At 44.7% G+C, this 26,704-nt stretch overlaps 2 protein-coding genes across 2 annotated transcripts; one reads left to right on the top strand and one right to left on the bottom strand.

Annotated features, from left to right (window-relative positions):
* Positions 1-6,493: 6,493 nt before the first annotated feature.
* On the bottom strand, positions 6,494-7,857 carry LOC125350266 (hydroxymethylglutaryl-CoA synthase, cytoplasmic-like). Its single transcript, XM_048344685.1, is given in 2 exon segments — positions 6,494-7,686; positions 7,689-7,857. Coding segments are annotated over 2 exon segments (1,272 nt in total). The 5' UTR covers positions 7,768-7,857.
* A 1,995-nt stretch (positions 7,858-9,852) lies between these two features.
* On the top strand, positions 9,853-26,111 carry Ccz1 (CCZ1 homolog, vacuolar protein trafficking and biogenesis associated). The gene is made up of 15 exons (XM_048367559.1): positions 9,853-10,029; positions 11,439-11,536; positions 11,632-11,725; positions 12,049-12,126; positions 12,459-12,506; positions 14,595-14,678; positions 16,321-16,496; positions 17,980-18,061; positions 19,369-19,430; positions 19,717-19,828; positions 21,945-21,978; positions 22,383-22,500; positions 23,771-23,929; positions 24,302-24,429; positions 25,890-26,111. The coding sequence occupies exons 1-15, from the start codon at positions 9,916-9,918 to the stop codon at positions 25,943-25,945; spliced, it is 1,443 nt and encodes a 480-aa protein (XP_048223516.1). The 5' UTR covers positions 9,853-9,915; the 3' UTR covers positions 25,946-26,111.
* The last annotated feature ends 593 nt before the right edge of the window (positions 26,112-26,704 follow it).

Raw genomic sequence — 26,704 nt, 5'->3', positions numbered from 1 at the left:
ATAAATGGCACTGCCCACCCAAGATTTTTCTCAGCAATTAACCTGACATTCCTAGGGAGAGAATTTTTTTTTTTTAGTCCATGTAAAAGGTCACCCTAACAAATGGGTTTTGTGCTACTGGGTGTTAGATTGCTATACTAGAGATTCAAAGCCAAGCGCCCCCTAGCAACTCAGGAGGCTGAGATCTGAAGATTGCAGTTCAAAGCCAGCCCAGGCAGGAAAGTGCATGAGACTCTTAACTCCACTAAACTACCAAAAAGCTGGAAGTGGAGTTGTGGCTCCAGTGGTAGAGTTCTAGCCTTGAGCAAAGGAATATTAAGAACAGTGCTCAGACCCTAAGTTCAAACCCCAGGAGCGGGGGTGGGGGGGGAGAGAGAGAGAGAGAGAGAGAGGGAGAGAGAGAGAGAGAGAGAGTGTTAAGTACAAGCAACTAGAACAAGACAGGATACTGTAAGATTATAATTCGTTATAAAACCAAGGAGAATCTGGGAGCTAATGGCTCATACAAATCCTAGCTACTCAGGAGGCTGAGATCTAGAGAATCATGGTTCAAAGCTAGGCAGGGCAGAAAAACCCATGAGACTCAGCCAGCAAAAAGCAGGGCTAGAAGTGTGGCTCAAGGGGTAAAGCACCTGCTGTGTGAGTGGAAAAAGTAGAGAGACTATAAGGCTCTAAGGTCTAATGCTAGTAGCTCAAAAAAAAAAAAAAAAAAAAAGGAAGCTTCCAGTGAGACATGTCTGCCTTTATCCAACCTTATGTCACCACCCCTCCTCAGTCACCATTTTCCTGGCTCTAGATGGCTCCACCTGAGCCGATGACACCCTAACTTGTCCTCCCATTTGAGTCTGGCCCTAAGGTTCCCATTACAGGGCAGGGCCGGTCTCAGCCAGGAAACTCTCATTAGGCCAGTGTCCAGGTGACACAGATCACTGGCCTCAGGCTGACCCAGGAAGCTGAGGACTTCTGAGACTCTCTGGGGCCTTTTCTGGGTGTTCCTTTAAAACCTCACACTGTCAACCACCTCCCATGCTCATCAACTTTTGGGGCTCTCCTACATTACTTCTCGTTCACAAAATTGCTTAGTGAGGGCTGGGAATGTGGCTTAGTGTAGAGTGCTTGCCTAGCATGCATGAAGCCCTGGGTTCAATTCCTCAGCACCGAATAAACAGAAAAAGCCAGAAGTGGTGCTGTGGCTCAAGTGCTAGAGTGTTAGCCTTGAGCAAAAAAGAAGCCAGGGACAGTGCTCAAGCCCTGAGTTCAAGCCCCAGGACTGGCAAAAAAAAATAGCTTAGTGAATTTTGAACCTTTGTGTGTTTTTGGAAGTAGTTGTTCAAAACATGGGGCACTATGAGGAGGGGTCTCGAAATGACCTTAGAAGACAAAAATAAACGTTTTTGTTTTTCAGAGTGGGATTTTTTTTTGGCTTTTTGTGACAAAAGTTTCACTATGTGGCCTAGGATGGCTTAGACCTTGAGCTCTGTGTTTGTGTGTGTGTGTGTGTGTGTGTGTGTGTGTGTGCGCACGTGCACACGTGCACACATGTATGAGTAGGTGCACAAGCTGATCCTGGGGTTTGTACCCAGGGCTTGGATGCTGTCCCTGATTTTCATTTGTTCAAGGCTAAAGCTCTACCACTTGAGCCACAGCTTCACGCCTGACTTTTTTAGGGTAGTTTATTGGACATAAGAGTCTCCCAGATGTTCCTGCTCAGGCTGGCTTTGACTTATGATCCTAAGATCTCAGCCTCCTGAGTAGCTACGGTTGCAGGCATGAGCCACCAATGATGGCCTTGAGACACCTTTTTTCTCTGCCTCCCAAGTGCTGGCTTTATAGGCTTACTTACACCACCACACTTAGCTAACGTTTTAAGTTGTAATAGAATTATATTCATTTTCATATACATTAGAAAAATACAAGTACCATAAGATGTGATTTCAATATTGTTGAGGCTAAAGTGGGTATCAGATTTCTGACAGTGTATCACTTTGAAGACTATCAAGTAATATTAGAGATGGTAATTGGATGTCTAAAACCCAAGAAGGTAGATTTCAAATGCACATTTGCCTGGCACTGTGACACACACACCTGTAATCTCAGCACTCAAAAAGTCTAGGGCAGGAAGAGCAAAAGTTTCCAGATCAGCCAAAACCAGACCAAACTAAAACCAAGACAAACAGGTAAAAGAAAAAGGTCACACACATTACATTTCCATTCTTCCAATCTGGTTTAAGGCTCTTCATTTCAAAAGCTCTTCCAATAGACCATAATAAGCTATTCTATAAAAAGCAGCTATTTTTGCATTTAATTAACCCCCCAACTATCAGGTGATTTTTTTTTAATGTGGCCACTTTTAAATTATGTGAGTTGATTTTATTGTGTTCTGTGTGTGTGTGTGTGTGTGTGTGTGTGTGCACGTGTGTGTAATTGCCAGTCCTAGGGCTTGAACTTGGGGTCTGGGCACTATCCTTGAGTTTTTTCATTTAAGGCTTGTTCTCTACTACTTGAGACACAGCATCATTTCTGAATTTGACTGGTTCATTGGAGATAAGAGTCTCACAGGCTTTTCCTACCCAAGCTGTCTTTGAACCATGATCCTCGGATCTCAGCCTCCCAAGTAGCTAGGATTACAGGCTTCAGCCACTGTGTCTTGCTGTGGTTTTAGACAGGGATCTCACTAGCTCAGTCCAAGCCAGCTAACCTTGAATTTGAGTTTGCAGGCGTGTGCCACCACACTTGACTTTCTGCTGTGTGTGTGTGTATGTGTGTGTGTGTGTGTGTGTGTGTGTGTGTGTGCCAGTAATGGGGCTTATACTCAGACCACAAGTTCAGTCTTCTTTTTCATGGCTAGCATTCTATCATTTGAACCACACCTCCAGTCCAGCATTTTTGCTGGTTCATTGGAGATGGAGTCTCATGGACTTTTCTATCCAGGGTGGCTTTGAACTGCAAACCTCCAGATCTCGGCCTTCTGAGGAATTACAGGTGTGAGCCACTGCACCCAGCTCTATTCATTTTTTATGCGTATTTCCACATACTGAGGTAAAGCTTTAAATGTAACATATGTAGATGCCAATTAAAATTGCAAAAATTCTAAATTTTGATGATCCAGAAAAGGATTTTAGAAGCATATAAATAGTTTTATTTTTGTGCTTATCTTTTCTATTTTCACCTAATTTGCAGATGACCTACCTCAAGAAAACACATTGTTAGCACTGTCTTGATGTATTTTGACTTTAAAATGAAGGCTTAAGTAGCAGCATAGCTTAGAGAACTAAAAAAATCAGGTGTCTTGTTATTTTTCCTAGTTATTTATAAAACAAGGCCTCCACAGTGGTTTTAATCTAGCCTGTGTTTATTTAATTACAATGTTGGCTTGTAGTTTGGTACAATAGTTCATATAATGGGGCTGGGAATATGGCCTAGTGGCAAGAGTGCTTGCTTCATATACATGAAGCCCTGGGTTCAATTCCCCAGCACCACCTATACAGAAAACGGCCAGAAGTGGCGCTGTGGCTCAAGAGGCAGAGTGCTAGCCTTGAGCAAAAAGAAGCCAGGGACAGTGCTCAGTCCCTGAGTCCAAGCCCCAGGACTGGCAAAATAAATAAATAAATAAATAAAATATGCCAAAAAAATAGTTCATATAATGGTATGCAATCTCAAAATCAACTCTGTGAATGCATTTACTTGTTGAAACTAAGAGTTGTTACAGATATTTCAAACAATATCTGATATTTTACTTCAAGATCTGCAAATAAGGTGGTAGAGTGCCTGTCTAGCAAGGGTGAGGCCCTGTGTTTAACCCCCAGCACTGCCAAAAGTTAAAATACAAATTTTAAAAAATTTAGGGCTGGGAATGTGGCTTAGTGGTAGAGTGCTTGCCTAGCATGCATGAAGCCCTGGGTTTGATTCCTCAGCACCACATATATAGAAAAAAGTGACACTGTGACTCAAATGGTAGAGTGCTAGTCTTGAGCAACAAGAAGCTCAAGGACAGTGCCTAGGTCCTGAGTTCAAGCCCCAGGACTGGCAAAAAAAAGCCTCAAAATATTAAAAATCTTTGCACATGATGAAGTGTGTGTGTGTGTGTGTGTGTGTGTGTGTGTGTGTGTAAGTGTGTGTACTCAGGGCCTGGGCACTGTCCCTGAGCTTTTTCACTCAAGGCTGGAGCTCTACCACTTGAGCCACACCTCTACTTTTGGCTTTTTACTAGTTATTTGGACATCAGAATCTCACAGACTTTTCTATCCAGGTTGACTTTGAATCATGATCCTCAGATCTCAGCCTCCTGAGTAGCAGATGTAGCCATTGGCACCTGGCAGATTAAAAAATAAATAAACAAACCAAAGGAAACCCATAGACTTTCAGAACTGGGAGCTAGTAGCTTATGCCTGTAATCCTAGCTACTTAGGAGGCTAAGATCCATAGGATCAAGGTTCAAAATCAGCCTGGGTAGAAAAGTCTGTGAGACTCCATATCCAAATAACTAGAAAAAAGCTGGGCTGGAGCCATGATTCAGGTAGTAAAATGACAGCCATGCAAGCAAGTTGTACAGGCACGAGGCCTTAAGTTCAAACTCAGAAGTAAAAATCATCATCAGGGGCTGGGGATATAGCCTAGTGGCAAGAGTGCCTGCCTCGGATACACGAGGCCCTAGGTTCGATTCCTCAGCACCACATATACAGAAAACGGCCAGAAGTGGCGCTGTGGCTCAAGTGGCAGAGTGCTAGCCTTGAGCGGGAAGAAGCCAGGGACAGTGCTCAGGCCCTGAGTCCAAGGCCCAGGACTGGCCAAAAAAAAAAAAAATCAGCAGCAGCAGCAGCAGCAGCAGCAAATTTACAAAGGTTTTTCAAAGTGTGGCAAAGATGGGAAACTTTGCTCCATTATTCAGGTTTTATAAAGTTTATCACTAATTAATTCTGAGTATAACCACAACAGTTTCATCTTGTGTAATGAGTCCTCAGGAATCTAGTTGCAAGCAAAAACCTATCTTGCATCTCTTCTGGGGCTGTGAAGGTATGGTGTTACCCTGTGAACACTTTAGAGGAGAGATGAAATTAGAATCAGCAGGTCACTTTCCACCTGGGCTGTTAATTTATTCACTGGGAAGACTACATTTACATGTTTTCACTCATTTAAAAAAAAAAGTCAACTTTGTTTTTGGTAGTACTGGGGATAAATTTTGACCTCATTCATTCAAGGGTTTTGGCAATGCATGCAAATAGATTCACACCTTACATTCTTTTTTTTTAATTCTCTAAAACTTTATTTCAGAGTTGTTCACCTTAATGTGAAGAAGGTGTGGTTAATGTTTTGCGCCACTATTACCAGGCTTGCCCATTGCCGGCAATGGACTTTGAGAAAACCCGTTTTTTGGCACTCAATTGTTAAATTACTCTTTTAAAAACATACAGAGCTCCCAATACTTGCAAAAGTATTACATGCACCATTTCCTCACCATTCTTTAAATCTGAGCTTACATTATTCATCTACATCAGTGGATGTTAAAATGAGATCATTTTAACAAGTTACAACTGTACAAATCAAAATACTACAGTTAATATTAGACAAAAGTATCTTACAAACACTACATTACTTATTACCTTGCAATATGAAACATTACACTTCTAATCTGTGTATGTTTATTTTAGATAACTGAAACTTCACAGACTTTAACAACAAATAAAGTTTAAAAAATTTTAGTTTAGTTTAGTTCTGTACATTAGTTCCAACTATCTTTATTTTACAATCTATAAGGCTCATGTTATAGTTCAGCACCAAAAACATCTACAAAACATTGTAACTAATCTTAATCATCCCATGTGATAAGTTTCTATTGTTTTTTTTTCAAGGTGAAAGTCTAAGAAATTCTTCCAGATCTGAGCACTGTCCCTGGCTTCTTTTTGCTCAAGACTAGCACTCTGTCACTTGAGCCAAAGTGCCACTTCTGGCCATTTTCTGTATATGTGGTGCTGGGGAATTGAACCCAGGACCTCATGTATACAAGCCAAGCACTCTTGCCACTAGGTCATATCCCCAGCCCCTAAAGTAGAATACTTTTTTTTGTCTAGTCAGACTATGTATAAACTTGGGTTATACCTTGTTATTTTCATTGAACAGATATAAAACAAAACAAAAAATACAAACAAAAAAAAAAACTAAAGGAAAAGAAATCTTACTCCACAAATTTGTCAGTCCATAAATTGGATTTATAACACTGAAGCAAAGGTACCCTAATAATGCCTGCCCCATCCATCCTATATAAATTAAAAAAGGCAGCCACAAAGAAAATTTTACTTATCCTTTAAAATAGGTACAAAGAAGAAATGCAACAAACTTCCTCCCAGTATTGCTGAGCAAAATCTACTATGAACTGACTCAATTCTTCTATCCACAGCATCCAGACAAAATGTGTTTTCTATTTCTCTTCCAGAAGCCAGCTTGTGACTAGTGTCCCTGCTCAGAAGTTAATTATGTTTGTTACTGCCAGCCTGACTTAAATTAATATCCAGATTCCAGAACCAGTATCATCCTCTAGTCTTGATTTAAGATCATACAAACTTGCTGTTATTTTATCAAGAGCAGACCCTGGTGTGGCATCTTGTGTAACTTTAAGAGAATACAGGGTAGCAGCCAAGCCCGAACCATAAGATAACACTCCAATACTCTTTCCTCCCAACTGCTGAGGTGAGTACTGTGCTAGAACAGAAGCAAGCGAACCATATACTGACGATGTATATATGTTTCCGTTTTGATTTGATACAAGCAAAGATGCCTTTGTTTTCTGGTTAAATAGTTCAGTACTAGCCTTCATAAATGTCATTTCCACATCCCTGTCAAAGTAAGTGTCTTCTAATTTAATATCCCGAAAGGTTTCCAAGCCACTGTAGATGCTATTTTTATCCCTGTTCTGGTCATTAAGAAAGTCATTCAGTAATATCTGAGCCAGAGACTTCTGAGCCAGTTTACAATATGGTGAGTGAAAGATCATGAAGCCAAAATCATTTAAAGTAAAATCTTTATCCTTTCCCTCTTTCTGCCACTGAGCTTGGATCTTTTTGCGGTAGACGGAATAGCAGCGGTCTAATGCACTGAGGTAGCACTGAATGGAGAGTTTTCCATCTACTATGGGATACTCAGAAAGCATATCAGGCTTGTAAAAGTCATAGGCATGTTGCATATGTGTCCCAAAAAGCCCATGCTCAAAAACTAAAGGAACATTTGGGCCAATGAGCAGAGACACGGCTCCAACTCCACCTGTGGGTTGGGCATTTCCTGTGGCATATATAGCAATATCTCCAGCAACAACCAGTGCATATCGTCCATCCCAAGAGCTGGACTCAATCCAGTTAATGGCATTGAAGACAGAAACTGTGCCTCCGTAGCAGGCATTAGTTGTATCAATTCCTTCTATATCTGTATTCCTGGACTCCTCAAACAGCTGCATCAAATTTGTCTTCACTGATTTTGATTTGTCAATGATTGTCTCTGTTCCAACTTCTAGCCGCACAATACAATCATAGGAAAGGTTGTTTCTTTCCATCAAATTCTGAACCACAGTCAGGCAAAGAGAGTTGATATCTTCTCGATCTGTACAGAAGCCCATCTTGACCTGACCCAAGCCAATAGTATACTTGCCAGCATCTACACCATCATATTTTTCCAACTCTACTTGATCAATGTATTGAGAGGGAAATAGATTTCAAGGGCAACAATTCCCACATCTTTGGGCCAACAAGCTTCTGTATTCAAAGGAAGTGACCCAGGCATGGTGAAAGAGCTGTGAGAAGGACCCAGAACTGCAGTCTCCAGGTGCGTCACCGCTTCCTCCTTCCAGCACCAAATGTGACCGGGCTGCGACCGAAGCGAAGGAGCTGGATGGAAAAGAAGCGAGCGCCCTTACATTCTTTTGAAGACATGAAACATTTTTACTGAGAAGCCTAAGTGAGACAAACCCCTGTGTATGGATGACCTCACTTACTAAATGTCATCTTTTGTGTGTGTGTGTGTGTGTGTGTGTGTGTGTGTGTGTGTGTGTGCTAGGCCTAGGCTTGAACTCAGGGCCTGTGCTCTGTCCCTAAGCTTTATGCTCAAGGCTAGTGCTCTACCACTAGAGCCACAGCTCCACTTCTGGCTTTTTGAGGGTAATTTGATAGAAGAGTCTCAAGGACTTTCCTCCCTGGGCTGAACTGCTATCCTCAGATCTCAGCCTCCTGCATAGGTAGGATTACAGGCGTGAGACACCAGCACCTGACACTTTTTTCTTTCTTTCTTCAGATGCAGGTTCTTTTGACATAAGCCTAGGGCTCTTCCTATTTTTCTAGAAGCTTCTGCTCTAAGACAATGGAAAGAATTCTTTAGTCTGGAGTTTTCAAAATGACATTTTCTAGAGTCTGAGAGTTCTGCATCTGTGTTTTAGGGGTCTCAGGAGATGGGGGTGATGAGTAACTCCTGGAAAAGACCATAGGAAGGTACTGACAGGCTTCAGTCTACATTCTAACTCCTGTGCCCTCAATCAACTCTGGTAGCTGTTTGTATTTGAAATATCATAGGTCTCTATGAAAAAAAAAAAAAACAACAACTGTGAAGACAAACATATGGGTGAGGGTGGAGAATTCTGCTTTCCTAATTTTTTTAAATTATTGCTTAAAGCATATAAGCATATATATGTATATTTTTCCAGGTCTGTGCTAAGTTCAGGTCTTCCTGCTTGCTTAGCTTGTGCTCTGCCACCTGACCCATGTCTTCAGCTTGGCTTTTTGCTGCTCATTTTGGAAATGGACTCCTGTAAACTTTCTCACCTGAACTGTCCTGGTACTGTAATCTTCAGGCTTCTGAATAAGCTAGGTTACAGGTGTGAGCCACAAGCACCCTGTCTAAACAATACATTTTGGGCAAAACTCACCCACGGACAAGAAGCTGGTTGGTAAAGTCAAGATGGGGAATGGCAACTATTGTAGGTAGGAAATGTTAAGGGGAGTAGAGCTGACTCCATCTTGATTATTAGGCCAACCTGACCCCAAGATTCTGCTTCTGTCAATGGCTTACTCTACCCTCTGCATCAACCTCCTACATCTGTGCCACGCTTGCTTCACTTGTTTGTTGCCTGCTCAATCCCCTACATCTGTGCTACACTTTTACCTTTGTAAAACCCAGCTCGAGGGCTGGGAATGTGGCCTAGTGGTAGAGTGCTTGCCTAGCGTACATGAAGCCCTGGGTTCCATTCCCCAGCACCACATATATAGAAAAAGCCAGAAGTGGCGCTGTGGCTCAAGTGGTAGAGTACTACTAGCCTTGAGCAAAAAGAAGCCAGGGACAGTGCCCAGGCCCTGTGTCCAAGCCCCAGGACTGGCAAACAAAACAGTCCCAACGTCTGTGTCCCTGGCCGGTCGGCCCGCTTTTCACTGTGGCAGTTTCAGCTCCCGAGTCTGTGCTGCGTCCCTGGCCCGGCAGTTCGCTTTTTACTTCCCCAATAAACCCATCTTTTTGCTTGAGACTGCCTCTGAGTGGTGGACTCTTGGAGGGGAGGGGAATCTCCTTCCTGGGACCCCATAACAGCAGCAAATCATTTATTGAAAAATGATTGCACTTGATGTACACTCCTCGTCCCCCTGAAGTTTCAAAGTGCAATTTCCACTGGGGACTAATAACCACGCCACAAACCGAGAGGCTGGGGAAAGGGTCAATTGCGGCGTTTGTGACCGATCTGCTCACTCGACTCCCTCACTCCTCACCACAGCCCGGGAGACAGAGGGGAACGGGGTTCACCCGGACGCATTACGTTGCGACACCGCTCTGTGTCTTCCTTTTCCGGTCAGTCGGCAACCGCGGAAGTGCGGTTTCCCCACGGCGGCGGTGTCAGGCCGGCAGAGGGCGGCTCTGGAGGTGGCGGGGGAGGGCCGGGCCTGCCGGGCCGAGATGGCGGCGGCAGCGGCCGGGACCGGGACTTGGGCGGCCCAGGAGAAGCAGTTTCCGCCGGCGCTGCTGAGCTTCTTCATCTACAACCCGCGCTTCGGGCCGCGCGAGGGAGAGGTGCGCGGGCCGGGCCGGGCCGGGCCGGGCCGGGCGGAAGAGGGCCGTAGGGCGGCTGGCTCAGCGTCGATGCCCCCCAGGGGCTTTCGGTGCGTCACTCCTTCTGCCTGGAGCTCCAGGGCAGTGCACCAGTCCGCTGTAGGCCCGGGGTGCGCCAGCCAGGTCGGTCATCGGCAGGGACCAGAAGGGCCGGCAGATGCGGCTCCAGCTCCCGGGTGATGGAGGCCGCCCTGTCAATCAGTCTTCACCCCCGGAGCGTCTTTGCTTTGCATCAGTTCTGGAGACTTAAAAATTGAACTTGGCTTTGGTGTTGGGAGTTGCATGCACCAAGTGGTGGCTTACGCCTTTAACCCTACCTACTCAGAAAGCAGAGATCACGGTTCGAAGTCAGCCCCGGCAAGAAAGTCCATGAGACTCTTATCCCCAATTCACCACCACCAAAAAAAAAAAAAAAAGTAGAAGTGGAATTGTGGATCAAGTGGATCAAGGCTTCAGCCTGTAGTGAAAAAACTGAAAGAGAAAGACCCTGAGTTCAAGTCCCATTACTGGCATACATACACAAAAGCAAGCTTAAAGCATGATCAGAAAGTTTTGTTGTTGTTTGTTTCTGTGTTCTCTTTTCAAAATAAAACAGTTCCAGGAATTTGTTCCAAGTTTAGGATGGTGACTTCCTCAAAGGATGTACAAAGCTGTATTTTAGTTGCCAGCAAATCACTGTTCTGTTAAAAGCTGTCCATGTGCCTCTGAAGCAGTTGGATTTAATTCGTGGAGAGCTAAATTCCAATGTACATGCACACACACTTTTTTTTGGAAGCATTGATGAATTACAAATGAGCACAGAAGAAAGGCAGAGATTTCTCTTAGAGCTATACAACAGACAATGTAGTTTAGTATATCACAGCTTGCAGACCTGTGGGTGAAAATTATACGTGATCATTACTAGTTTTCTTATTTCAAATATATTTTATTACTTTATTATTTTCTTGCCAGGCTGGAGATTTAATTCATGGCTTGCTAGTCAGCTGCTCTGTCACCTGAGTATGTCCAGTCCCCATCCTAATATCTCTCTCACTCTGTCTCTCACCAGTCCTGAGGCTGGAACTCTGCTTGGGTACTGTCCTTGAGCTTCTTTTGTTCAAGGTTAGCATACAACTACTTGCACTACAGCGCTACAGCTTTTTCGGTGATTTAAATTGGAGCTAAGAATCTTGTATACTTTCCTACCTGAGCTGGCTTCAAACAATGATCTTCAGATCTCAGCCTCCTAAGTAGCTAGGATTACAGGTGTGAGCCACCCACACCATGTTAAATTTTTTTTTAATCAGAAGGAGTGAACATAAATACCTTGAACCGCTGATATTGAAGAAATGCTTATGTTGGTGTTGTGGTTTTGTTTCATTCTGCTTTAGGAAGAAAATAAAATTTTGTTTTATCATCCAAATGAAGTAGAAAAGAATGAAAAGATTAGAAATGTTGGATTGTGTGAAGCTATTGTACAGTTTACAAGGTAATGCTTTAAAGGTGTTTTTGTAAAAGCCCAGTGCATTCTTGTCATTTATACCTAGAGAATTGTTCCAGACATGTTCTTTGAACTCTTTTTAGGACCTTTAGTCCATCAAAACCTGCAAAATCTTTACACACACAGAAGAACAGACAATTCTTCAATGAGCCGGAAGAAAATTTCTGGATGGTCATGGTATTTGCCCCACAGTATATCTTGTTTGAAGTTGATATTTGTTGTTGGGAATTATGGTATAATTGAGATGTAAAAATCAAGTTCCTGTCCTGTGGGTTTGTTCTTAGGGATGTTGTAAGAAATTGTGTTTCTGATGTCATAACATGTGCAGATTTTATTTATGTATTTTTATATGCTGCTGGGAATTAAACTCAGGAACTCAAGCATGCTAGAAATACTACTACTACTAAGCTACATTTCCCCTACCCCAAATGTTTTAAATTAAGTCAATATCAAAAACATAATCAATTTATTGTATAATTTCAGTTTATCAAACTTTGTAGGTTGTTCGAAATCCTATCATTGAAAAGCAAAGTAAAGATGGGAAAGCAGTTGTTGAATACCAGGAGGAAGAACTGTTGGTAATGTGTCATTTTTATTTCATCATTTTAGGAAAACATGTCCTGGATATGTAGAATGGCTTAGCTGTAGACTTGGTGGCTTTCACAGAAGTTTCTTGGAGGGCATAGGATGGTTCTCTGTTTATTGTTTACATGAATGCAGTCTTCTTATGTGCATTGGCCCCATCTCACTAATTCCTTCTATTTTTTGTTCATCTGTGTGGAATGCCCTTCTAAAATTAGGCTTATGTGGTTTTGTATGTTTGAGTTTACTTAATATCACTTCTTCCAACACACAACTATTCCAGGACCACATTTATAATTGTCACATTGCTTTGTTTTCTTGTTTGTAGGACAAGGTCTACAGCTCAGTGCTGCAGCAGTGCTACAGTATGTACAAGGTAGGTATGACTTTTTTTTTTTTTTGCCAGTCCTGGGCCTTGGACTCGGACTCAGGGCCTGAGCACTGTCCCTGGCTTTTTTTTGCTCAAGGCTAGCACTCTGCCACTTGAGCTGCAGAGCCACTTCTGGCCATTTTCTGTATATGTGGTGCTGGGGAATCAAACCCAGGGCCTCATGTATATGAGGCAGGCACTCTTGCCACTAGGCCATATCCCCAGCCCCAGGTATGACATTTTTAAAAACTAAAATACTGTGCAGTCCCCACTTTGGCCTCTCTCCCTTTACCAGTTCAGTCATTGGCTAAAAGTAATTCTTCACTGGGTGCTGGTGGCTCACACCTATGATCCTAGCCACTCAGGAGGCTGAGATCTGAGCCATCAGCGTTTGAAGCCACTGTGGGCAGGAAAATCTGTGAATCTCTTATCTCCAGTTAATCACCTAAAAACTCGAAGTGGCACTGTGGCTCTAGTGGTAGAGTGCTAGCCTTGAGCCAGAGAAGCTCAAGGACAGTGTCCAGGCCCAAATTCAAGCCTCAGGACTGATATGAAAAAAAAAGTAATTCCTCACTAGTTCATACCTGTACTCCTAGCTACTCAGAAGGCCAAAATCTGGGTGTAGTGGTGGGGGTGGGGGGCAGAAGTTTCAAGCCAAATTTTGTAGATTGTTAGGAATCCTATAATTGAAAAGCAAAGTAAAGATGGGAAGAATAAGTTGGGCAGAAAAGTCCATGAAACTGTCTGCAAAATGACCAACTGGACATGTGACTCAAGTAGTAGAGTGCCAGCCATAAACAAGAAAGCTGAGAGAGAGCACAAGGCCCTGGGTTCAAGCCCTGATACTGGCACATACACACAAAAATAATTCTTTTTTGCCAGTCCTAGGGCTTGTACTCAGGGCCTGAGCACTGTCCCTGGCTTCTTTTTTGCTCAAAGCTAGCACTCTACCACTTGAGCCACAGCGCCACTTCTGGCTTTGGTATGTGGTACTAAGGAATCGAACCCAGGGCTTTACATATACAAGGCAAGCATTCTACCACTAGGCCATATTCCCAGCCCCCAAAGTAATTCTTAAATGATTATGAAGTGACTGTTGGGGGAGAAAATAATGAAGCACTGGAAATAGGTAGTGAGGGTTGTGCATAGGTTGTTCACAGTCTTGTATTAGGAACACATCTCAACAAGCCTGTGTCCTTAAGGAGCACCTAGGCTGCAGATATTTTGATGATTTAAAGAGCTTGGTAAGGGCTGAGAATGTGGTGTAGAGGTAGAGTGCTTGTCTAGTATGCATGAAGCCCTGGGTTCGATTGTCAATACCACATAAACAGAAAAGGCCAGAAGTGGCACTGTGGCTCAAGTAGTAGAGTGCTAGCCTTGAGCAAAATAAACTCAGGGACAGTGCCCAGGCCCTGAGTTCAAGCCCCAGGACTGGTGGGAGGAGGGGAGAGATTGGTGATATTTCTTCTGTAAAGAGAAACTTAGGGGGCTGGGGATATGGCCTTGTGGCAAGAGTGCCTGCCTCGTACACATGAGGCCCTCAGTTCAATTCTCCAGCACCACATATACAGAAAACGGCCAGAAGTGGCGCTGTGGCTCAAGTGGCAGAGTGCTAGCCTTGAGCAAAAAGAAGCCAGGGACAGTGCTCAGGCCCTGAGTCCAAGCCCCAGGACTGGCAAAAAAAAAAAAAAAAAAAAAAAGAGAAACTTAGTTCTTGGTTTAAAAATCTATAATAAAATCACATCTCACTGAGCCTGGTGATACATGCTCCAGTAGTCCCAGCTATTCAGGAGGCCAAGGCAGGAGGAACACTTGAGCCTAGGAGTTCAAGACTGGCCTGAGCAACATGATGAGACTCCCGTCTCAAAAAACAAGAAAAACAGAACCAGTAGAAATTTTGTAAAAATGACAATGTCACTTAATAGTGTATTTTTTTTTTACTTATTTTTATAACTGGGGCTTTTTCACTTAAGTATTTCTTCTATTTAAAAGGAACCTGGAGGGGGGGGGGTGGTCCTGAACTGAATAAATTAAAAGGAAAAGAGCTTGTCATACTAGGAAATTGACTTGTTGCATGGTATTTTACGCCATTAGCTTTTCAATGGAACATTTCTGAAAGCCATGGAAGATGGAGGTGTCAAGCTTCTAAAAGAAAGATTAGAGAAATTCTTCCATCGGGTAAGTACTCTGCATTTTATCCATCCTTTGGTAGCATTCACACATGTTTAGAGGAGGGGAGTGCAGATGGAGGTGTGCTCTGTGGTAGGGTGCTCACCTGCCATGCACATGGCCCCAGGCTCCATCCTGGACACTGGAAAGAAGTACTCTGGGAGAAACAGCAGTGCGTTCAAGCTTGCTTTTCATATATAGAACCCTACGACTAGTAAGTAGCAGACAACTTGTGCAGTCCTATGGCAAAATCAGAGTGTGGAAGCGCTCTCTAGGCCTGCACTCTCCAAGCCTGCACTCTGGCAGCTCTCTTCCAACCTTAATAAGGAACAGGGCATCCTGCCTCTTCCTCATACTCCTGGAGCCGTCTTTGGGTTTGTCCTCCCCAGCCTGTCATCCATGTGGATTACCAACTCAAAAGTGGTCAGTCCTACTGTGTGGTGAAATACTGATGAACAAAACTTAAACCACATTCTTAGGGTTTGGTTCTTTTTTCTAAATAGGGATAATCTCCACTGACCCAAGGAAAAAAGCTTTTGGAGCTGGCATGGTAGTACACACCTGTATTCCCAGCTGCATGGGAGGTAGAGATAGGAAGATCTAGTCTAGGGCCAGATCAGGCAAAAGTTTGAGACTATTCCTGAAAAAACAGAGTAAAGCAAACAACAAAAAGCCTAGGGGCATGGCTCAAGTGGTAGTGCACATGCCTACCAAGCCCGAGAGGCCTAAATGAGTTTAATCTCCATACCCACCACCACCAAGAAAAGGGAGAAAGCATTTGCTGAGTGTGACATAGACTGTCACATTGCTGGTTGCTAATGTGATTATCTGTCCCAGTGAAAATGTCCTTGTAAATTGAATTTAGCATATGTTATCGCCTCCCTGTCAACCTCGTAATTCTCATAATTTACTTTTTCCCTGAAATATTTTCCTGTGTGTTTTTGAATTTCTTTCTACCCTTTTTATTGCTTTGGTGCTGGACGTAGGTCAGACCTAGGGCTTTGGCGAGCTAGACAAGTGCTCTTCTGAGCCATACCACTGTCCTAGTTTTGAACATTGTTTCATCTTCCATTTACCTCAGTGGTTCTAGACAGTCTGGTGCTGACTCTTTGATACTGTATGGGTTGCTGAGGAGCCCTAGTAGGATGGATGCCTTAAGTATTTAAAGGCAAAGCGCACTGGGTGAGCGGAGTTTGATGAGACATTTTCCCCTCTTGCTGTATTAGAGTTTAAGCTCTAGTCTAGCACTTCCCAGGCAGGTGCTATGCCACTCAAGCCACCTCACCACAGCCCTTTGTTTTGCTTTTTAACTATTTTCAAGTGGGATCTCATTCCCCCCCCCACCCCCCAGGGCCAGCCTAACAAAAGAACACCCTACCTATGCCTCCCACACTGCTGTGACTACATGCATAAACCACCATGCCTGGCTTGTTCCTTGAAGTCTTGCTAACTTTTTTGCCTGGTCTGGCCTTAACTGATCTTTGTATTTTTTAAATTAGTGTGCCTTTTTAGTCCATTTACTCATTGCTCGGTCTTATATGCTCTTTGTATGTAAGTGTCTCTTAGATATTAGTCTAACAGAGCATTCTCAGCTGTCAGAATACTGTATTGAATTAGTAAGTTTTGTGTCTTGTTTTTTTTTTTTCTGCAGTATTTGCAAACACTCCACTTGCAGTCATGTGACCTGCTTGACATTTTTGGTGGGATCAGCTTCTTCCCATTGGATAAAATGACTTACTTGAAAATCCAGTCCTTCATTAATAGAATGGAGGAAAGCCTGAATGTGGTGAAATACACTGCATTTCTCTATAATGACCAGCTCATCTGGTAGGTGCACCGAAGCTCATGTTGAGGGTGTGTGGGGAGACACATACCCAGCATGGCCTGGGAGACAGAACCTAGGTGGGGACGGGCAGGCAACTTCTACAGGACTACTCAAGACAGGTGATGAGAAACTTCCCCAGCAGTGGAGTTTAAAATTGTTTCATAAGGGCCGAGTGACTGTCCCTATCACATTGGGTTTAGGAATTCTATTTTTATTTTAGTATTTTCCAAAAACATTCAAGGAACTGATAAATATGGAAAGCATCATTTTCATACAACAGATTTTTTTTTAGCAATGCTGGGGATTGAACTTGGGGCCTTGGCACTTGCTAGGCAGGTGCTCTTCCACTTGAGTCACACTCATAGCCTTTTTTTTTTTTTTTTGCTTTATTTATTTTTTCAGGTAGAGTCTGATATTTTTTGTCATGACTTTGATCCTACTATGTACAGCCTCCCTTGAAGCTAGGATCACAGGCATGGTCACCACGCCTGTGACTTACAGCTTTAGCTTGGTTTTGGTTAATTCTCAGCTGTTAATTACAAGTGTAAGCAATTGTGCCTGGCCCTTGAAGAAGCTAGGTTTGGGGAGGGGTTCTTGTCATTGTGTTTGTGGGTGTTTGTTTTTTTTTGTGCTTTTTTTTTTTTTTTGCCAGTCCTGGGGCTTGAACTCAGGGCTGAGCATTGTCCCTGGTTTCTTTTTGCGCAAGGCTAGCACTCTACCACTTCAGCCACAGTTCCACTTCTGGCTTTTTCTATATATGTGGTGCTGAGGAATTGAACAGAGGGCTTCATGTACACGAGGCAAGCACTCTACCACTTGGCCATATTCCCAGCCCATGTGGTTTTAATATTTAAGATGACCACAGTGTATTTTTAAACCCATGTCTTTGAGGATATTTTGGTGGGGAGGGGTTGGGGTGTGTGTTGTGGTTCAGGGGAACAGAGCCTCACTATGTAGCCCAACTAGCTTCCAACTTTGTCTTCCTGCTTCAGCCTCCTGAGTGCCGGGTTTATTAAGTGTATACCACTAGGCCTGGCTTTGTCTTCCTCCTTTTTTTTTTTTTTTTTAAATCTATACTGGGATCCAGGATTTAAAAACCCAAGTACATTTATGAGACCAAGGATCCAATTAATTCCCTCTACCACACAGCAATATTTTTCCAGAATGTGGTGTTGTGGTGGAGGCCAGAACACATCTACTGCTGAAGTGTGGCATATATTTCCAGGTTCCCAAATAGTCCTGCTTGCAATCAGCCCAAGAATCAGAAGTGCTGGGATTCCGGATGGCAGATAAATACTATCCCCAGGCACTGCAGGACCAAGTGCTGCTCCTACCCCTGGGTTTGATTTGTTCCCTTCTGGGCTTCCGGTCCAGGGGTGTGGTGGGTCTCTCCATGTGATATAAAGCAAGATGGTGGGCTGTGGCACAGAGTGAGACCAGAAGACAGTTCCAGGCTATTCACTGCATACTTTTCTGATATTTCAGGAGTGGATTAGAACAAGACGACATGAGGATTTTATACAAGTATCTCACCACCTCTCTGTTTCCCAGGCACATTGAACCTGAGGTAGGCTGTGCCCTGTAAACATAGGCTAAGGCGGAGACTGATACCTAAGTCTTGTTTTTGCCTTGTGACTGTCTAAGAGCTGCGTGACTTAGCACACTGTGCTATCAGTCTCCACAGGTAGGAAGCTGGACGATGACATTCCCCCTGAGCTGGTGTCAGGCAACGTTAACTGACATGCTGTGTGGGGAATTTCAGTGACTTTTTCCAGTGGTGGTACTAGGGTTTAAACTCAGGGCCTCATGCTTGCTCAGCAGCCATTTTGTACCTTTAAAAAGTACCTATCCAGGGCTGGGAATATGGCCTAGTGGCAAGAGTGCTTGCCTCATGTACATGAAGCCCTGAGTTTGAATCCTCAGCACCACATATATAGAAAAGGCCAGAAGTGGCACTGTGGCTCAAGTGGCATAGTGCTAGCCTTGAGCAAAAAGAAGCCAGGTCCTGAATTCAAGCCCCAGAACTGGCAAAAACAACAACAACAACAAAATATCCCTTTGCTGCTGGGCACTGGTGGGTCACAGCTATAATCCTAGCTACTGAAGAGGCTGAGATCTGAGGATCGTGGTTCAAAGCCAGCCTGGGCAGAAAAATGTGAGACTCTTACCTCTAAAACTACCAAAAAGCTAGAAGTGGAGCTGTGGCTCAACTGGTAGAGTACTAGTCTTGAGCAAAAGAGCTGAGGGACAGCAGGTCCTGAGTTCAAGCCCCAGGACTAGCACCAAAAAAAAAAGTTAATTAAAAACAGCCCAGCTAACTGGAGACAAGCTGGCACACATGTTTTTCAGTGCTACTGTCTAATAACATGCCTTCAACCCTTTTTTGTAATATATATATAGGCTGTCATTTCCTGCCCACACATATACCTGGACTAGGAACTACCTATTTGAGATGTACCATCACAGCTAGGACGACAGACATGCACCACCACTCCCAGCTGCTTTCTATTGAGATGGAGTTATATGGACTCTTTAAAAAAAAGCCTGGGCGGGCCTCAAAACACATTTCTCTTGATCTCAGCCTCCCAAGTAGCTCAGATTACAGATGTGAGCCACTGTGTTTGGCTCAGTAACTCAGAAGCAACTGCATTAGTTGTGGGGTTAGGGGAGGGTGTGGTTATGACAATCATGGTTAAAATCACTCTATCTAGTTCTTCATGTACTTCAGTCACCCTTTTTGAGAGGGCATGGAGGAACATAGGAAACATATACAGCACTATTGCACATAGAGACAACCAGCAGACAGGAATGCTCTTTGTCAGTGATGAATATAAATATCTAATGTGTTATTTCTCCACATTAATGTGTCTGCAGTTGGCAGGAAGGGATTCCCCTGTAAGGGCGGAAATGCCAGGAAATCTTCAGCACTACGGAAGGTAGGACCTTGTTCTTTGATTTTCCAGTGTTGTTTTCCCTCATCTTCAGTAAAAAATGGAATCATAAACATTGAATTGCCTTGTGCTCTCAGACTAGCAATAATCCACTAGGCGAATTCATTGTTTCCCATGGACTTAGTTTCTTTATCATACTCTGACTAGAGTTGAGCAAATAGCCAGAGTGTCAACAGATATTGATGTCTTTTGGTTAGGAATGCATTCTGATTGTATAGTCCTGTTTATAATTTACCTTTTGAGTTGAGTCATCTCTGTATTTACTTTCAAGATTTCTTACTGGACCTTTGAACCTTAATGATCCAGAAGCAAAATGCAGATTCCCCAAAATCTTTGTAAATACAGATGACACTTATGAAGAGCTCCATTTAATTGTTTATAAGGTAACAACTGTTTTTCCCCTCTGGTGTTACAGATCCACTAGTAAAGTAAATCTTGCATGGGTCCCTTTGGGTGTAGGCAACCCTCTTCAGTGTCTCTTGGAAAGACAGTGGTATTCCCATTGTCAGCGTCCAGATGGATGCTGCTCTGGAGGGGAAGGTGTGCTTCCAGCACCACGGGTGCCCGGCTCCGGTTTTCTTCAAATGTCAGTTTTGATACAAGAAAGAAGACTGGGCACTTCACAAACAAAACGTAGCCAGGTGCCAGTGGCTCACGCTGTCATCCTAGCTACTCAGGAGGCTGAGATCTGAGGATCGCAGTTCAACGCCAGATGCAAGTTAACTACCAAAAAAGGTCAGAAGTGGGAGCTCAGGACAGCACCCCAGGTCCTGAGTTCAAGCCCCAGGAACAGCACCAAAACCCTTTACATTCAGCTGTAATTACAGCTGCTCACAGTACAAGAGTACAACAAAGCAGCCCCAGGGAGAGTCACGTGTGGAGCCACTGGCTATCTCTTGTCCTCACAGAGTCCTGTGCAGCTCCTGCAGATATGGAGATGTGTGGATACCATCTCCAGGGAGGAGGCCCCTGAGCCTCCATGGCCTGAGTTTTTATTGGCCACAGACAGAGCTGGCCCCACATGGCTGGCCTGCCTCTCCAGCCCCTCAGAGGTGGGGCTGATACTGCAGGGGCTCTGGCAGCAAGCCTGTGACCTGTCATTTTCTTTCTTGTGTTATCATTGTCTGCTTTTGGGACAGCAGCAAACCTGAGTGATGGAATGAGTTCAGAAGTATGCCCTTTTGTCCGATTTTTTGGAAGACTTGGTATAATTAATTCTTCAAACATTGGATAAAATGCACAGTTGTAAATTTTGTATGTAGGCCTTTCTTTGTGAAAAGTGTTTACTGTCTCATTCTGTAGCATTGGGATTGAATGCAGAGCCTTGCATATACTAGGCTAATACTTTACCACAATGTATAGACTAGACAGACAGATGACCTTCCCAGCTTGCTATAGGTCTATCTTGATTTTGTTTCTTCAAGAAGCAATGTCTGGGGCTGGGAATATGGCCTAGTGGCAAGAGTGCTTGCCTTGTATACATGAGGCCCTGGGTTCGATTCCCCAGCACCACATATACAGAAAACGGCCAGAAGTGGCGCTGTGGCTCAAGTGGGCAGAGTGCTAGCCTTGAGCAAAAAGAAGCCAGGGACAGTGCTCAGGCCCTGAGTTCAAGCCCCAGGACTGGCCAAAAAAAAAAAAAAAAAAAGAAGCAGTGTCTGTAGTTTGTATCTTTATAGGAATTTCTGTTTCCTGAAGTTCCTTGGTTTGTTAGTATACAGGTTTTCATAGTCTCCTGGTAAAGTCAAGAGTGTTGTGTTCATTCCTCATTATTAGCTTTCCTGTCCAGGCTGGCTTTGAACTGTGATCCTCCAGTCTCAGCCTTCTGAGTAATTAGGATTACAGGTGTGAGCCACTGGCACTCAGCTTCAGTCTAATCTTTAACTCCAACATCTTGGTTGTTGATTTGTGGTATTAGATGCTGTTACTTTCCCTTTGTGGTCTTGAACGCAGGGCTCGGGCGCTGTTCCTAAGCTCTTTTCCTCAAGGCTAGCGCCCTACCACTTTGAGCCACAGCTCTGCTTCCATTTTTCTGGTGGTTCACTAGAGATAAGAGTCTCACAGACTTTTCTTCCCTGGCTGGCTTTGAACTGCAGTCCTTAGATCTCGGCCTCCTGAACAGCTGGGATGACAGCTGTGAACCAGTGGCACCCCGTGGGTGTTGTTACTAATATCCTAACCAGTCACTTGTTAAAATGAATGGCGATGTGATGGCAGCTGGCTGTGGTGTTTTTTTCAGTTGTATTCATTGAAATTATCAAATGCATCAATGAGTCCCTTGTCCCCATCACAGAGCTAATTAACAAGATGCTAGTCTTTCCTGTCCTTGTGCAGTTATCTTCTAGATGGTTTTAAATCATAAGTGCTTCCATCCACATACTCATGACTGGACTGGTCCTTCCTTGGTGTCCCCTAGTTCAGATCAGGACTTAAGGGAGATGGCTGTAGCAGCCCACTCCTTTCTGGGCCGCCTGTTAATCTCTGCTTTGTTCTCCCCAGGCCATGAGCGCAGCCGTGTGCTTTATGATCCAAGGTGGGTGCAGCCTGACCCGGCTGGTACTTTGCCGCAGACTCTAAAATTGTTAGGTGCTAGACTGCTGTCCCAGGACACAGGGCCACACAAATGCCCACACCACAGAGGCCTGGCCTTCCCTTGTTGGCACCCTGAACCCCCCTGGTGCAGGCTTGGTGGGTGGTGGTGCTGGCTCCCAGAGGGACATGGTGCTGAATGTCCTATGTGTGAAAGCTGGAGCCCAAGTGCTGGACTTGACCTTCTGCAGTCTGCCTGGTGCACAGCCACATAAGCCATGCTCACAGGGGGTACTGTCTGTCTGAAGTGATGGAGCCGGGCCAGTCTTAAGTGCTGGGAGAGCAGGGGGGCTGGGCCCCGGCCAGGCCTGTGACGGTCACTGCGTGCTGTCCTGTCTTCCTCCTCAGCCTCCACACAGCTCACTTTGGACTTCTGCCGGAGACTGGACAGCATTGTGGGGCCTCAACTCACTGTGTTGGCATCAGACATTTGCGAGCAGTTCAATATCAACAAGAGGATATCTGGGTTTGTACTGCTTCTGCTTCCTGTCAGACTGGGGTCACCTTGCCATACCTCTTGGGAGGGGCAAGCGAGAGCCTACATTGTCCACGTGACGGGTGGGGCTGGGTTAATGGGGAGAAGTTGCTGCTTTGAGCTGTGAGTCCTGGTTGGGACTGAACAGTCTGAGGGGAGCTCCTTGGTGATCCCAGCACTGGGGCAGCAAGCCTTTGCTGCAAAGGGCCTAGACTTTGTGGGCTCTGCAGCTGCTTGGCTGTCATTGATGCTTGAAAACAGCCATAGCTGGCCCTGAACACCATGTACAACAGGGCCAGGCGGGCCTGCAGGGCTCTGCTGGCTTGTCATGATACTACACAAAGCACATTTGGTTTTGGTTTCTGGTTGGTGGTATTAGTGTTTATTCTCGGGGCTTCAAACTTTCTAGGCTGGCACTTTTACACAACACTGAGCCATGCCTCCAGCCCTCACTTGTATTTTTTTAAGTCAGCAGATAACCAAGTGACTGCCATTACAAAGCACTCTGCTTTTACTATCACATAGTGTGAAGGAGATCTGGGAAAGCGCGGCTGAGTGGATGCCGGGCTCCAGCACTGGAAGGCAGTGGTTGAGCACTTAGGGTCCTAACTGGGAAGTTTCCGGTTTCTGGTGTAGCTATGTGGGCTTCCTGGATGAGGATTGTTCTAAATGAATGCTGCCATCGTTTTGGTTTTTTTTTGTTGTTGTTGTTGTTGGTTTACTTTCAAGATGATACACAATACAAGAGTTGAACAAGGAGCAGACTCTGGCAGGAATCTAGGCAGGTTTACTTTATATTTACAGGTGAGGTGGCAGTGGACTAGAGACTTAGCCACTGCAGGAGTGTGCTTTCCAAAGGTTGTTCTTAATGCCCATAGAATCCTAGACAAACCTTCATTTAGGTGGCAGAGATGTGATGCAGGAAATCCACATGTTTAATGGAAATGGAATCAAGGGTCATCATCATCTCAGGGACAAGGAGCAGCTTATTTTTTTTGCCAGAGTTCTTCATTCCACCTGTGGCCAGATGTTTGTCCCTTCCCCTTCCCCTGGGCCTTCGCTTGCAGCCCCTTGAGTTTCTTCCTCCCCTCTTTCTGCATCTGCTTGGGGCCATGTCTTCCTCACCCATCTCCTTGGGCTGCTTAAGGGGTGGCTTTTTGCTACCTTCACAGCTGGACATGATGTTAAGCCATGCCTTTGCCCATATCCTGATCCAAAACCAGAAGCTGAATGCTGCCATCTTAATGACATGTTCTGACAGGTCTGAGAAGGAGCCCCAGTTTAAGTTCATCTACTTCAACCACATGAATTTAGCAGAGAAGAGCACAATTCACATGAGGAAAACACCCAGCGTGTCTCTGACGTCCGTTCATCCTGACTTAATGAAGATTCTGGGTGATATCAACAGTGATTTCACTAGGTAACTCTAGCTGCCCTCTTTCTTGGAGAAGAGATATTAAAGGAATTGTCTCTAAAACTGAAGTGACCCAAGCTAGGTGCTGGTAGCTCACCCTTGTCATCTTAGCTACTCAAGAGACAGATCTAAGGACCAAGGTTCAAAGCCAGCCCAAACAGGCAGATCTGGTAGATTCTTACCTCCACTTAACCAGCAAAAAGTTAGAAGGAGAGCCATAGCTCAAGTGGTAGAGTGTGTGCCTGGAACAACAATAACAAAAAAAAAAAAAAGCAAGAGTGCAAGTCCTGAGTTGGAGCCCCAGTACACATACACAGCCGCTTCATGGGCACAACGTGCCTCTCCCACACTGCTGTTGTTCTGAAACTTGTTTTGCAGAACGGATGAAGACGAAGAGATCATCGTGAAAGCCATGAGCGATTACTGGGTCGTGGGGAAGAAGTCGGATCAGCGGGAGCTCTATGTGATTTTGAATCAGAAGAATGCAAACCTGATCGAAGTCAATGGTAACTAGGATTTGGTGGATTTCAGTAAAATGTCAGTGCCACTACTACCAAAAGCTCCTGGACATGGTAAACATGGTGTATGGGACAGATGGTGCCTGGCAAGGTGTCAGCAGAGCTCCATTTGGACATTCCTGTCCTGTAGCAGGGGAACTTGTGGCTCAAAACTAGCTTCCCCAGGGTGCACACCTGTGCACACGTAGGCAGGACATGGGGCAGGAGGGCCCAAATTTGGGGTCAGCAGACCCAGCCTTAAACAGAAAACAAAACAAAACCACCATGGTTTCGGTTTATAAGCTATGTATAAAAATCTCCTAACTGGGCACTGGTGGCTCATGCCTCTAATCCTAGCTGAGGATCAAGGTTCCAAGCCAGCCTGGGCAGGAAAGTCCATGCATGACACTCTTCTCTCCAATAAATTACCAAAAAAATCAGAAGTGGAGCTGTGGCTCAAGTGATAAGAATGCTAGCCTTGAGCCAAAGAAGCTCAGGGACAGTGCCCAGGCCTTGAGAAAAAAAAAATCTTTTCTATATCGGAGAAGAGCTCACCTTCGATGTGCACAAGAGTTCAGACATAGTGGTGAAGCAGCCCTCTGTGCATACCCCAGGAGCTTTTGGGTGCTGGTGACTGTCTCCCCAAAGCAAGGGCAGTGCCTGTGTCTGGGCGTCATTGCTAGTTTAGACCCGAAGCCAAGCACCACAGAGAGACACAAGCCAAATCCAGACTGACAGGGATGTTGAGCAGTCAAGGCTTGCTTGCTTTTTTATCTCCCAGGGCTTATTAAATCTTTTTATTATAATTCTTATATCGGTAGTTATATGCCTTGAAAACGTCAGTCAGCACAAGCCTGAATGGTGATTGGTTTTGGTGGTGCTGGGGCTTGAACTCAGGGATTTACACATGGCTAGACAAGTGTTCTACTAGTTGAGCCACCCCACCAACTTGATTTTTTAGTGTTTTTCAAATAGGGTCTTATGCCATTGCCTTGACCAGCCTCAAACCAAGATTCTACCTCTGCCGCCTGAGTAGCTATGATTCCATGCAGGATTCGCCACATCCAGCCCCATAGGTACCTGATTGTAGGTGGGACTTTCTAAAATCCAGGCCATGATGCTTCTGTGGAGCACTTGATCTGCAGCTCAAGGTTGCAGCCAGGGTCTTCCTGCTGGCCCACTAGCTTTGTCCAGATGAACTATGTCTTGACTGGAGTTCTCTGAGATTGCTGTGATCACAAGTGCTGACGGGTTCTTGCCCACAGTAGCAGTGCTTTTGTGTGTTGGGGGCATGGAGGTCTCCTGAGTTTGTCAGGTATGTTTCTTCCCCCAGACTCTCAATCATTACCCATTTCTTGCTTAGACTTCTGGAACTTGGGGTCAGGAAGAGTGTCAGCACTTCTTGCCACCCATAGGTAGTGTGCCCCACGTGCCCGGCGTTGCTCACGCGCACTGTACTCTCTCTGCAGAGGAGGTGAAGAAGCTCTGTGCCACACAGTTCAACAACATCTTCTTCCTGGATTGAGGGCCGGCCTTCTGTCACCACTGCCAGTTACTGGTCCTCTTACTGACTGTACTCATGACGTAGTAAAGCAATACCTGCTATGAAGATCCATTTCTACTCAGTCTGATGATCGCCTGAGGTTTTTAGATTTTCAATATTTATGTGGAATTAAAGGTAGTCGGCTCTATCTCTGTCATTCCATTCTTTTGACATTATGTGACTATTTTACTGGGAAATAAGACTAATAAATTGTTTAAAAAAATTTACATGCTGGTGTTGGCTGAGTGTCTTGTCTTTGCCCAGGGCTGCACCTGCTTGGGTACTGCTGTGACAAGACCTCCCTGGGACTCTGAGGGCACAACTCGGTGCTATTGAATTGTACATTAACCTCATTTTGTAGTCCGGAGCTTAGGAGCTAGGTAGAAACTAGCAAGCTGAAGTGGTCCGAAGAACACATTTCCCTTGCCCCCTGAGCAGCTTCTCAGTCCCCCAGCTTAATTTGCATGTCTGCTGTGTTTGGGGACGGAGGTGTCCAGCCCTCGGGCGTAGGGGGCCCCCAAGTACTCTTGCACATGATGGGACAGGTGTGCTCCGAGAATGATGTCACAAATCTCCAAATGCCCTTGGCAGAAGGCAGGCCCCAGCCCTGCACTGTGGAGGGGAAAGCTTGGTGAAGTGCAGCGTTTCCATTGTCCCAATTCACCAGCTGTGCCTCAGTTTCCCCTCACCTGTGCCTTCCTTAAAATTGTTGCTACTTTTCCATTTTGTGGGGGCTTGTTG

Source organism: Perognathus longimembris, chromosome 1 (assembly GCF_023159225.1).
Source record: "Perognathus longimembris pacificus isolate PPM17 chromosome 1, ASM2315922v1, whole genome shotgun sequence".
Lineage (NCBI taxonomy): Eukaryota > Metazoa > Chordata > Mammalia > Rodentia > Heteromyidae > Perognathus > Perognathus longimembris.
Note: the sequence above shows the minus strand (reverse complement) of the source record. Positions and strands in the feature narration are given on the sequence as shown.

Bases quoted from the DNA above. Each gene is read 5' to 3' on its own strand.
- Ccz1 (XM_048367559.1), top strand. From the start codon at position 9,916: ATGGCGGCGGCAGCGGCCGGGACCGGGACTTGGGCGGCCCAGGAGAAG. The intron at 10,030-11,438 runs GTGCGCGGGCCG...ATTCTGCTTTAG, and splicing joins TCGGGCCGCGCGAGGGAGAG to GAAGAAAATAAAATTTTGTT. The intron at 19,829-21,944 runs GTAACAACTGTT...TGTTCTCCCCAG, and splicing joins TCCATTTAATTGTTTATAAG to GCCATGAGCGCAGCCGTGTG.